We start from the raw sequence: 12,936 nt of genomic DNA on the forward strand, positions 1-12,936 counted from the left end.
AAAAACAACGAGGAGAGAAATGTATTTTAAAAAATAGAACAACTAAAGCTTTGAATATAAAAATAAATGGCTTTGTGTTAGATCCATTAATTGAATAAATTGGTAAACAGATCATTTGAGATTAGAACCTAATTTCAAGGTTTGCCACATCTTCCATATAGGGAAACTAGAAAAACTCAACTCCAAGAACTACCTATTAAAGACTAATTTATTCTAGCTTGGAACATGCACTGTTAATTCATCTTCATTTTATAATGATAATTTTAAAATTAAGCAAGTCAAGTAAATGCTTTAGTGACAAGATAAAGTAATGATTCATGTCCCTGAGCTGTGAAAAATTAGTTTTGTACATTACATTGGTCAATTAGTGATGTTCTAATGCTAAGTTAACTGCAATCATAATGAGTTTCCCAATACAGCAAGTAACTAATGGCTGAGAGAAAGGCAAGAACACTGCAAAAAATTTTCTCCCTAAGCACGGTAGAAGAGTTCACTATCATAAAAATCTGTATGCTACTGTAGATTACATCATCCTTAATACTATGTGGATACTGTCAGAGAAGTCACAAGAAAGAAAGTCAAAACAGGTTAAGAAGTTCTGAAATCAGAATAATTAAGTGGCATGAAAGCCAATGCAATTAAAAATAAAGGAGGATTAAAAAAAAACTAAAAACAGTTAATGCAGTAAATGATACATAACAAGAACACACAACAGTGAGTTCTGAATAAAGTGAAAGCATTTCACTTCACACTGATGTCAACTGTGAGTACGTATAAGGTCAATCACAACATCACAGTTGAGGTAGCAGAAACTAAAAACCAATCACATTCAGTTGCCAGCAATTGTACAGCCGTATCCCTCATAACCTTACGTTGCAGCATACAAAAATGTTATCACAGAAACGCTTCCAGACGAATATATTACAACAGCACATTTTTTCAGGAGTGCACAGGGACTCAGCTAAGCAATGGCCATGAAATATAAATGTTAGAAGCTCAAAGACGTTTTGTTCCTATATCTACACTGAAAATATTTAACTTTTAAAATTAAACCAATGTTAACATCATTAGAAGTTAATGAAAGCATCAGTACTTCAGTATGTTATAAATACTTCCCTCTCTCTCCCTCGGTAAGTCTGCATATGTCTCAATTCAAATTCATGCAGAGACATATATATAAATGCTTCTATTACAGAGAGATGGATATGCACAGGTAACGCACAAGTACAGAGCTGTACACACGTTTTATAGGACAAATCTTCCAATTCTGAGCCCTGATGAAAAGCACTCACTTTAGAGCAGTGAGTTTTGGTGGTTTTGTTTTTATCCTTAAAAATAAAGTACCTTCTGACACCAGCAGATAATTTTATCCAGCAAGCATCTCTCACAGTCTATATAAGGAACACAGCACCACCCTAAAGTACCAATCCTTAATTTGAAGGTTGTAAGGTACAACCTTTAAACAGAAGCAAATCCGTCCTGTTCTGAGACCACCACCTCTGCTCTCCACATCACAGTTTGCTGTAGAGCTCTGTAACAGCTATTTTTACTCTAAAACAAGCTTCCACTGCCCTCCAGCCTTCCTGCTGAGGAACTGCTGCAGAGATAAGGTCTGAGCACAGAAAGCACTCGCACGTGGTTTTGGCTTAGGCAAGCCCTACGTTTAAGGTTGTTAGGTGCCTATGAAATGTTACTGGAGTTAGAAATAACCACGGTCTTGTAAGAGCAGAATACTTAATCATGATAATGAAAAGTAAAACAACCTGCATACAGCCATTTACATCTTCCTAATTTCATATGAACAGCTTTTGACCTTTTTCCTCCTCTCATCTGATTCCCTGACACTTCTTTAAGGAGCAGCGAGTAGGCTGACCTTTCGGTGTGTGTGTGCAATGCATAAGCCCCCTTTTTTTTTTTTTTACATCCCAGTGCGGTGCAGCATATCACATTGGCTAGCTTTGTGGCTTTCTGAAGCCTTAGCAAAGAGATTTACAAGAAGTTAGGTAGGCTGCAACAGGGCTTCATTTACAATAAATAGGAAAAAACATTAGCGTAGGATGGAATGTCAATTTGGTTTTGAAAGCAAAGGGTTCTCTAAAGGCAGCTGACTGACATACTCGAAGAAAACAAGTAGGTTACTAATAGCCATGGCAGTATTTTGGACTAGCATTAAAAGAGGAGGAATTTTTAGCAGTTCAGGTTTGTGGCAAAAAACTTTAACACAGGAACAAATACAGCAAGATGTCAGGTACCATCCTGTAATTCATCAGTTTAACAACTGTCATAATTTAGCTGCTGTCAGGTTGATGTTAGCACAGCAATTAAAAACATTTTTGCAGTCCGGATTCCACTGAATAAAAATCCCCAGCACCCCCTCCCACATCCCAGCAAGGCTGCAGGATATGCCAGAGACAGCCAACACAAAGATGATCTTTTACAGGCGATAAAGGTTTGATGTGGTCTGTGGGCCTCACTTTGGGGATCCTTCCTTTACAGTCTGCCTCATAAAAGAACAGTCCTTTCATTTGTCTGTGTTAAGAGAAGCTTCAGACCGTGTCTGATGTCTTCCTTTCAAGTCAGATAAAGGAAAGATATCTGCTGGATACTTATATGAACTATAAAAAAGGTATGTAAAAATTGTCACACTATTGTGAGTAGGCCAGAAATAAGTGGGACAAAGTAATAATCACAGGAAACCTTTCAGATTTCAGTCAAGATATCTCCTATATACTTCACAGAGGATTTGCTTATCCTGTCCAGTTCCAGATTCAGAATCCAGAATTAAGTTATCTTAACTTTAAAACAGCTTCAATGATGACAGATCCAGGCTAGGTACAAGGATTTGCAGAGTACCTACAGAAATCCTATTGAAAGTACTCTGCAACATCCGGTGGTAGGCAATCTAATAGTCAAAGCTTCGTACAGTCACAAAAATACTGGCATGTTTTAGAAGTCAACCCATCTTCTATAAATTATCCTCTACAAGACAAAAATACTGCAACTTTTAACCACTCGCTATCGGGTACTATATTACTGTTCTCTTGGCCTATTCTGTGAAACAGGAAAAAATATTTTGCATATGCTTTTTGAAGTAACCTAACAGCTACAAAATGTATTTTGCACTGTTTCAAATAATCAGTTTATGCCGTAACATGTAACACTAACGTGATCAGATAAGCATCTTATAACTCTTCTTTAAATGTGTAATTACTCACAGGAATGTTGATGAAAACAGTATCAAACTCTGATGCTGACAGAAACCTTTTCAATGGCACCATGAAAAACTGCAAGGGAAAAACATACATACATACATTGGCTATGTTGTTACATATTCTAGAATGCTATAGAAACACATATGCAACGATACCGCAAGTTAGTAGTATCTTACTTTCTCTATTGATTCCAGAGTTTCCGTGTATTTCTCTTCAGTTTGTTTTATTTCAGCGAGACAACAGCTTCTTATATCATTTTCAGTGTATTTCTGCAATTACAATGAAGTCAAATACTTACAAATACAAGTCGAATACATTAACAGGCACCTAATGGATAACAAATGTATTTATTTGTTTAAAATTAAGCAATTAGGATAACTGCTTCCTGAAATTTTCTGAGTACTGCAGCCTCCAAAGATGATAGTAATAACCAAGAATATTTTAATGTTCAATTAGCTGATGACTTGAAGAGTTTTACTAAAATTCCACATCAAAGGAATATTATGAAAAGTTAATGTTTAGACAGAGAGCTCAGCTGTCTGCATATACTTCAGAAATTGAAACATAAGGTCGCATTTAACTTACATCCAGACTAAGAAATCTTATTTAAAATACTGAGCAGTTAGTAGTTCTTTTAAACTTAATGGGACTAACTCCTGTAAGTAACTTTACATTATAGAAATGTTCAGGGTAATCCCTGCGCTCATTTACAGTTTTTCCCTTCTAGTTTTCAAGGGGAGCTTTCTCTTCAGACACAATGTGAGCGTGCCTTCGAACCAGGAAACAGAGACCTCTAAGTCCAGCTCTTGCATGTCTATGTGCTTGTCTTGAATGAGACTGGGATTTTTCTGTGTAAATCAGACTGATAGGAAATTCAAGTAATTACCAGCACAGGATACCACAAAAGTAGTTTACAAGCACTCTTACTGAAGTTCAGATTTACAGCAATACAGCTTCAGTAACTTGTAAATCTCATTTCCAGTAAAAAAATTAGATATCTTGAAGCAGGTATGGAAGCATTCATGTCACGCAAGCCTTAAAAATACCTGGAGACAAACAGGTCTGCCTCGAGACCTGACACAGCACAGACCTGACCTGTCTCAGAAGTAATAATTGAACCAAAATGTTTTCTCAAAAAAAAAAAAAAAAAAGAAAAAACAATGGCATAACAAGTAATAGCAATGTGACATCCTTCCTGAAGCCTAACTACCAGTTACAACATCCTTCCAAGCTGCAAGAAAGCAGGTGCCTTTCTTACCTTTTCTCACCATGTGTAGGGATGGGAATCCACACCCTACATAGAAGAGACCTGAAGACCTGCTATTACTCACGCACAAAGGAAGTCAGAAAGAATTTAACAATTTAATATTACAGTCCTTTCCACACCAAAAGACTTTAAACATTTGAGCAAATGACTTTCTCTTCCAGCAATGGCAAAACTTCTGGACTATGAAATAATAAAAATTATCTCTTAAAATGGCGAAGAGCTATAGTCCTTTCACTCCCTCTCTGCACTGTCAGCCAATTTGAGCACATCATGGCAAATAGCTAAACACTATTAAACTGCCCATCAACCCCACACAGCTCGCCTGATATTTGGCTACCAATGAAGAGAAGGAAATATATGTTAGCTCCATACCAATTATCGAGTCATACAGGCACATGAAGTTTCGCCTGGTAATTCTTGCTATTCCATTTGCTATTTTGACTTGTCTCCTTTACCCTTCTGGGCTTGTCTCTGTGACTCTACAAGTAACTCCTGCAACTTGAACATGCTCCTCGCTCTACCAGGTGCCGTGTTCTCTCTCAAATTAATCTTTGAAACTGAACTGTTGCAGTTATCAGTTTTCCCACACCAAACAAGTGCTGTCCTTATTGGACGGATATAGAAATAACCATTTTGTACAAAATAAAAAAGCAGTCCATCATTACTACCAGAAACATACTTCATGAGCATTCTCTGATTAACCACATCTCAAAAGCTATCATTTATTTATTCCCAAATTCTTTGGTAAGGCAAGGGTGGGGGGGGGGGGTTATAGTTCCAGTTAAACGATCTCAATCAAGTTCTGGAACTTGACACTACCGAGGCTTCCAGTTATTTCTCACCTTCACCCTTGCAGTATTTGCATCAATACAAAATTCATTATACCCAAAAGGAGCATACATCCATTTGCAAAATGTGGGTATTTGTTGTTCAACAACTCACATGAGAAATGCAAACAAAATCCTAGGATTCCACTTAAAAGGACTGACTTTGGTTCAGACCTAACCTGAACAGGTCATCCCCATATGTACTTGTGGCAGAAATTAACACACCAATTTTCTATTCACACCACAAACTTCTCGAATTTGAATGTAGTAAATCAAAGGTGAAAGGAAAAAATTGTGCTAACAGCAGTACAAGTGAAAGGCAAAAAATGCCTTTGAAGGTCATTTACTGCCAAAGAAAGTATAAGGAACAGTTTGCTTTGGAAGATAACAGTGATAAATCAAGGATGAGGGAGATGCAGAGCATTTTGGCTGCTATTATGGACTTGTAAAAGTTTGGGGTTATTCTAAAGATGTACTTGAAGACTGTCCTGTGCTTATCTTTTTCATATGCAAGAAATTCTTGCATAGGATTCAAATGAATGAACTGCTCTAAATCATGTTAGCATGCAGTACATTTAAAAACCTGAGATGAAGTTATCACAGACCAGAAATAATTACCACACTCGAGAAAGCTGCCAGAGCAAATCAATTTTAACATCTCCATTCCTCATATGTTGTGCAAAAATATTTAGCTGTACCATGTTTTCATTTTTCATCTACTTCCTATTAGAAACAAATACAAGTCTGTTCAATCTGAAGTATCTAGGCTAAGATGCAACCCAATTAGAGCATGAAAGTTCTGATTTCTATATAATAATTTGCTAGAAACACAGATAGGCAAGAGTAACATTTGTCACAGGGGAGAAAGAATCCAAGTGTACAAACTGCCAACTGTCAGACATGACCAACTGTAGAAAAAACCCACACCCACTACGCAAAATCCAAATCTTACTGCCATCGAGCTTCAGTATAAAATAAAAACAACATCATAGTAAACATTTCCTGCAATTCAAACAGTTCTCTAAAACATCGTACTTGCAAGTGAATGCGACTTCATTAGATCCATTTTTTTTCAGCTCTATTTTTATTTGGCTTTCATTGAAAAGCCTCAAATTTTGCAATTAAATAGAATTCAGCAAAACGTGAAAAACTAACACGTTTCCCTTATCCTTGATTTATGTTCAGTAGTTGAAGGATACTGTATTAGCACAAAAACAGACTTGAAAACATTTTATACTCAAAACTATCCTATTATTACAATAGAGATGAAAACAAGCCAGTGCTCTTCCCAAACTTGTTTTTGTTTTGTTTTTAAAACAGATAGCAGTAACTGTAAAAGCACAAAATCCAAATTGCATTAGCCATCTTCTATACTTGTATTGAAAGGATACACAAAGAGGAAAAAAAAAAAAAAAAAGTAAGATCTTGAGAATTTTTCACTTCTTCAGGTAACTATATTAAAGAAAAGCTATTTGGAAAACCAAAAGCAAGCTTCCAATATAAGGAAACATGAAGCAGAGTATGAAGGAGAAAGAAAAAGATCTGAAGTACTGTAAAAAGCACATATTGCCATGGACACAGACTAACATTTCCCAGATCAGAAAGAAGAAAGTACATCTCTGAGGAAGGGCAGACAACAGCATTAGAGCTTCCCTCAATTAGGGCGTACATTTCATTGCTCAAGTTTAGATTTTTTTATTATTTTTTTTTTATGACAGTCTGGAAAACAAAGAAGCTACCATTCCCAGTAAAGCCAATCTGATTATCAACAAAAGCATGTGGTTGAATAAACATGTCATGCTGGTATGAAACAATTACCAGTTGTCATTTTTTAAGATTAGTCATCCGAATCACGGCTGAAACAACAGTGTTTCACGCCATCATATCTTTTTTTTTTTTTTTTTTTTTCTTTTTTTTTTAAAGTAAAACACTTTAAAGACACTTAAAGAAGTAAGCAGTTAATGTAACTGGTCTTAATTGAAGTATCTGGTAAATCTTACTATTCATAACGGCAATCTTACAATAAGTCACTTCCAGTAAGAAGTTACATTTCTTTCAAAAAATTGCCATAGTTACTGTTCAGGCCTTTGCAAAAAGAGACTGCAATGTAGGAGATAATGCACTGCACATTACAGCTCCATATACAGCTAAGCATGAGCAAAGTTTCAGTAAAACTAGCTATGAAGAGGTAATTTCACACGTCAAACTTAAAAAAATAAAACTACTGTTGTTCAAAATAGCTAGGAATTTGAAAACATACAGGTTGTTGTGCTGCTTCATCTTTCATTAGGTCTTCATAAACCTCTCCGCCTTCATCTTCTCCATAGACACAGTCGTACAGCTCCTCATCTTCATCAACACCCGTTTCACTGAAAAAGAAAATAATTTGAAAAAGGAAAAGCAGCTGTGCAGCACAGGCTAATTACCATGTCAGCTCTGCAAGGGAACATTTCTTATAGGAAAATTTCTACAGTAAACAGATTAATTAATAAAATTATCTAATGAAAAGAATCCATTACAATAAATTAAGTCCATTAATTGTCTTTTCTCAATGCATTTAAAATATGATTGTATGAAATCAACACAACACTGAAGACTGAATCAATTTATAACTGCACAGAAGCTCAACCAGGCACGAAAAGCAGTTTGTCAGGACAGTTTTGTCAGGAGGTACCACCCAACTACACTCTCAGCTTCATCCCTTTTCCCACCACATCCAGAGGCAAGGAGCAGCCTCTCCTGACTGCCTGGCATCCTGCCACAATGTGGGACAGTGGCACAGCAGCCCTCCTGCCTAGAGAAAAAATTACCTGGGCTAAAATGCACGCTGTGGAGCAAGCAGCTGAGAGCCTGCACCTCCGTGCCATAACCTAGTGCTTTTTATCATCACATAGCAGCCTTCAGCTACCCAAAATTAAAAGCAACCTTTCAAATTGAAAAATCAGTTTAACAAAAGAGGGTAATCAGAAGCAGTGTTCTTCTATTACACAGACTACAGAAATACCTCAGCATGAAAATCAATTCCCAACTCTACCCTCAGCTAATTCAGCTTCATTAGAGTCAGTCCTGTAGGAGTTTTGCCTACTTCATACTAAGACTGTACCTACTCCATAAAATGTCCTGTCCCCATATTTCTTACAGTATTTCTACAAAAAAAAGATACTCCAGGTAGTCTGGTCATAGTAATACAGAAAATCGATCAGATGTGCAGCTAATTTGGGGATTTTTTTGTTGCTTTAAAAGAACATTGAAATCCTTCAGAGTGAAAAAAAAAAAAAAATCAGGATTGGATCACTCAGATGCAAAGCTAGAATTAGGAAGGATGACCATTTCTGTTGGCGGATGGTCGGTGCTCAAGTACATCAGAAGCTCTGCTGGCAGAGACCCGTGATTTCGAACGAGTCAACATAAATCAGAATTGGTACCAACGCAGCTTCCACTCAGACAACTCAAATTCTAGACCAAATCATCACGTCTGTGGTCAGGGTAATAAACACAAACTAAGCAAGTTCCTTATTTCTCATCAAATACATCATGAATGTGTTTTCTTTTTTTCCATAAAGGACATCTGGAGGATAATAAAATAGCATTGGAAGCTCCAATGAACAGAATGATAAAAAATACTGACAGGATCCAACAGAGATACTGCACACACCCCTTCCTTTTCCAAGGGATACCATGCCCTTGGCACCCAGGTGCTCCAGGTTGGCCTGGCATTGCAGCGTACAGCAGTGATGAAGGTGCACTAGCATTTCCCATTAAGCATCAGCAGCTGTTTTAGATGCAGCACAGACATACTCCATTTTACCACATACGCTCTGGAGAACAAAAGCTGGTAAAAAGGTCAAAAGGGGATAGAAACATTTAACCATTACAGCCCTGATGGAAGGCCTTAGATCCATTCTAAATTCCTTAGACACCATTTAGACTCAGAGACAACTATTTCCGTCAAATACACTTCACTAATTAAGTGAAACTAAAAAAAAAAAAAAAATGTAGACCACTTGCATCATTCACTAGCACTTATTTCTTTTTATGAAGAGGGTACCTCTTCCACAATTGTGACAGCCTGTAAGTATCAAACTTCAGCAAGACATACTTGTTATTGATTAAAAAGATGACCTACCTATCTAAATTTCTTTGGTATTACCTGTTGATTTTTTTTTTTTTTTTTTTTAATGAAAGACCACCTCAGTAGCGAATTTGTATACCTATTTAAGAACTGTTAAAAATATTTGCTGATAATACTAACACCACCACATCTAATAATTGAGGACATCACTGGAAGGTAGATGCTACACTTTTAGCTACACCAAGTGAAAAGCAGCTGAGACAGCCAGTCAGCTGCAAGAGAGGAGAACTTTTTGTAGAGGTGGTAGGTCAACTAACACAGAGTGTGGTGGGGTTTTCCCTTTCCCAGAAAAGAAAGGAAACCATGGTGTGACCAGCAGCTACTTCACAACATCACAGCAAGCAACATACTGTGTGGAAAGAGAGAGAGACCAGTGATTTGAGCACTAGTGAACTTTGAGTTTTGGGACAGTATGCACTAACAGTGTGCTTATCCATCACGATTCCTAACAGATCTTTAAAGGTGCTAGCTAATGCTATACAGAATGTTCACGTCTATCTCATGTGTGCCTCAAATCCAATAAAAAAAATCGGCAATTAATAATCTTGCAAGCACTTACCCAAAAAGTCAAATGCATTTATACAGAGAATTTCATTGCCTTTTTTTTTTTTTTTTTTTTCCCAAGATCAAGACCTTTTCCTTGGGTTCCTTACAACTGAGGATTGTATGAAAGCATTCTCACAGTTCAGACAAATTATTGAAACACAAATTCACGATTCACTTTGTTACCAGAACCCTCCATAAAACATGCTTCTTTATATATACAAATTTATCACAATCATTCAGATAAGCCTTCATCATTAGTTCTTCCTGGTCATCATAACGACTAACCAAATGTTTTTAAAAGAAATAAATTCCCCATTCTCATCAAAACTGTTCTACAACACCATTAAAACAGTGTGCAACTGAAAAAAAAAATCTTTCATTTAACTAAATTATTTATGACATACTCTATTAAATCCGGAAGACCTTTGTAGACATCTTCATCATCAACACTTTCTTCCGTAGGGAAAGGTCTATAGAAAGAAAAATATTTTAAGTTATAGACAGCATTTGTCTAGTGGCAAAGCGGTTCTGGTCTGGTTTCTAATATTTTCACACAGATTACTGTTAAGGTTACCATGTTATATATTGTTTTCTTTCTCTGATGGGCAGTAAACATATATATTTAGTCTTGGTTGTATGTATTGATACTTGATAAAAACCTTACTGCATAGTGGGGTTATATATCATCACTAACACATATTATTGACAGTTTTTACTGTGAATTCTGAATTTTTAACGTAGTAAGTGGATTACAGGACTGGCTGGAAACTGGGAGTAAGAGGAGTTGTTTTGTTTTAGAAACACCATCCATTCACATATAAGATTACTGAATCAAAGCACTCAAAAAGGATGGAGAATCCCCAAGTTAAAGCATGCATTCTTTCACCTTCTCTCACAGCCCGTGTTTACATTCATGAGGTTAGGTTTAGTTGCATTTGTCTGTTGTTTTTTTGTTGTTGTTGTTTGGTTGTGTTTGTTCTTGTTTGTTTTGAAAACAACAATTGCACCAACTGGGCAGCTTTGCTGTTTTCTATAATGCAGAAACAGGAAAAAGTCCATTCTTCCTTCACACTGATTATGAGTCCAACTTACAATCCACGGCACAATTATCGGACGGGTTCTGTAATAGTAACTGCTTATTTGTCTACGCCATGTTTCATCACGAGAAGGCTTCAGGCACTTCAGTAAATGTACCAGAAACAGAAGATAACCTTCAGAGCTTTCATGTATCATCCACTTCCAGATAAACTGGGAGACAGCTTTCTACTTCTTTTGCCTGAACATCCCAACTCTTGTTAAAATGCTTAGTCTACCTATATGGCCTCCAACAGCTACTCGAAGGAACACCATGCAAGAGGCATTATTCCCACCACTCACTAGGCCAACAACATACCTTATTCCTGTTGCTATTGCAATAGGTGTGCGGGAAAGTTTTGAGAGTGTTTCTATAACCTGAAAAAAAAAAAAGAAAGAAAAACTGTGATAAGTTCTAAGAATGAAAGCATTAAAATAATCCTATTTTGATCACAGCAAATGATACAGGTAGACACAAATTCTGGCCGTGCCACATACTGAGTGCTGACTTGCACAAATTTCCCATGATGTGGTCTTCGGTTCTTGTGTATTGATGGAGGTAATGGGAGCACAAAGAAAGCACAGGTAAATTTCTTATTTACAAGTTTCAGCACAAGTTAAAAACAATTAAATCAGACTTAAAATAAGGTCATGAGGTAGTTTTAAGTTGGACCTGGATGTAATTGTAATCAGATTTTCTTGCATACTGCTCTGAAGGTTTTTTTAATCTAGTTTTCATTAGAACTTTTCCAAACGCTGACCAGAAGAGGGAGCCAAATGACAAATGAAAGCGGCGTTTTCAGGACTTGCTGGCAAAGTAAAGGTCATCTTTATTAGACAAATAGGAAAAGAAGCTACGAATTTGAACTCATAAGCTTTTTTTGAATTTTAGCCGATAGCATCAGTCTAGGAGATCCCGTTCTAAGATAATCCTTCACATAAGGACCCAAGGTTATGTACAATAGAAGGAGAACATTAGGGAGGGTAGAGGAGAGCATTTGGTCACGTACACGTAGAGATTTTGTTGTCAGTACAAGAACCAACTAGTACCCTACCTAGCACATCCTCTATGTCACAAATGATTTCCTCTTTTTTTTTTTTTTTTTTTTTTTTGAGCACTTTCAGATTGGCAAGTCTTATTTGCAAGAGAAAGGGGAAAAAAAAAAAAAAAAAAAAAAAAAAAAAAAGAAGCCAAAATGACCCAGTAGCAATTTCCATACCCGCAGCAACAACGTCCCCAGAACTTCCCAAGAGTTTCAGGATGGGTCTTTACAACTTCAAATTCTCAAACTGAAGTAAAATTTCCTGAGAAAGTTTGTACCAGTAGGATTAAAATTCAGGTATAGCAATGACTGTGCCATGGACATTGTGAATAAAGTTTAAAATTAAAATCATTTATTTTTGAAGTTCTAATTACAAGACTAGACTGATCATAAAGCTCACAGAGTTAAAAGTACATCTCTCAGAGGGAGGACAATGAGATGTTCACACAGGAAAATGACAAAGTAAAACCACACAAAAGAATTGCAAACTACAGAGCCTAAATGGAAGTAGAAATGCTTCCAAAGTGAATCAAGTTTCATTTGTTAAAAAACAATTTCAAAAGTGAAATAGGTTATACTGCCCCAGTTGAAGACGTGTTTGGGGTTCGTTTAAGTTACTGTAAAAGTTTACACTGTGGAAAACCTGGTTTTGTTTAATAGAAAAGGCAAAAAAAATTTAATACAAATAAATCTGTCATGTACGTAATTAAAGGTTCAGGCATTGTAATTCTCCTAAAAAATAAATATTACAATATAAACTAGACAAAAGTTTTCAAAATTCAAGAGAATAAAAACCTTAAAATTATTTTACATTAGCCAAAAGGTCAGAAAGGAA

General features: G+C 36.4%; 1 protein-coding gene across 2 annotated transcripts in view; it reads right to left on the minus strand.

Annotated features, from left to right (window-relative positions):
* VAV3 (vav guanine nucleotide exchange factor 3) overlaps nt 1-12,936 on the minus strand; it is a 164,207-nt gene that overhangs the window by 95,453 nt on the left and 55,818 nt on the right. For both annotated transcript variants that reach the window (XM_082766316.1, XM_082766315.1), the window contains exons 3-7: nt 11,378-11,436; nt 10,389-10,454; nt 7,567-7,675; nt 3,389-3,481; nt 3,216-3,284 (exon numbers count right to left, since the gene is read on the minus strand). In XM_082766316.1, coding sequence (XP_082622442.1) covers nt 3,216-3,284; nt 3,389-3,481; nt 7,567-7,675; nt 10,389-10,454; nt 11,378-11,436 — 396 coding nt within the window. The remainder of the gene's footprint in view (nt 1-3,215; nt 3,285-3,388; nt 3,482-7,566; nt 7,676-10,388; nt 10,455-11,377; nt 11,437-12,936) is intronic.

Source organism: Aythya marila (assembly GCF_965140915.1).
Source record: "Aythya marila genome assembly, chromosome: 8".
In the NCBI taxonomy this organism is placed as follows: domain Eukaryota; kingdom Metazoa; phylum Chordata; class Aves; order Anseriformes; family Anatidae; genus Aythya; species Aythya marila.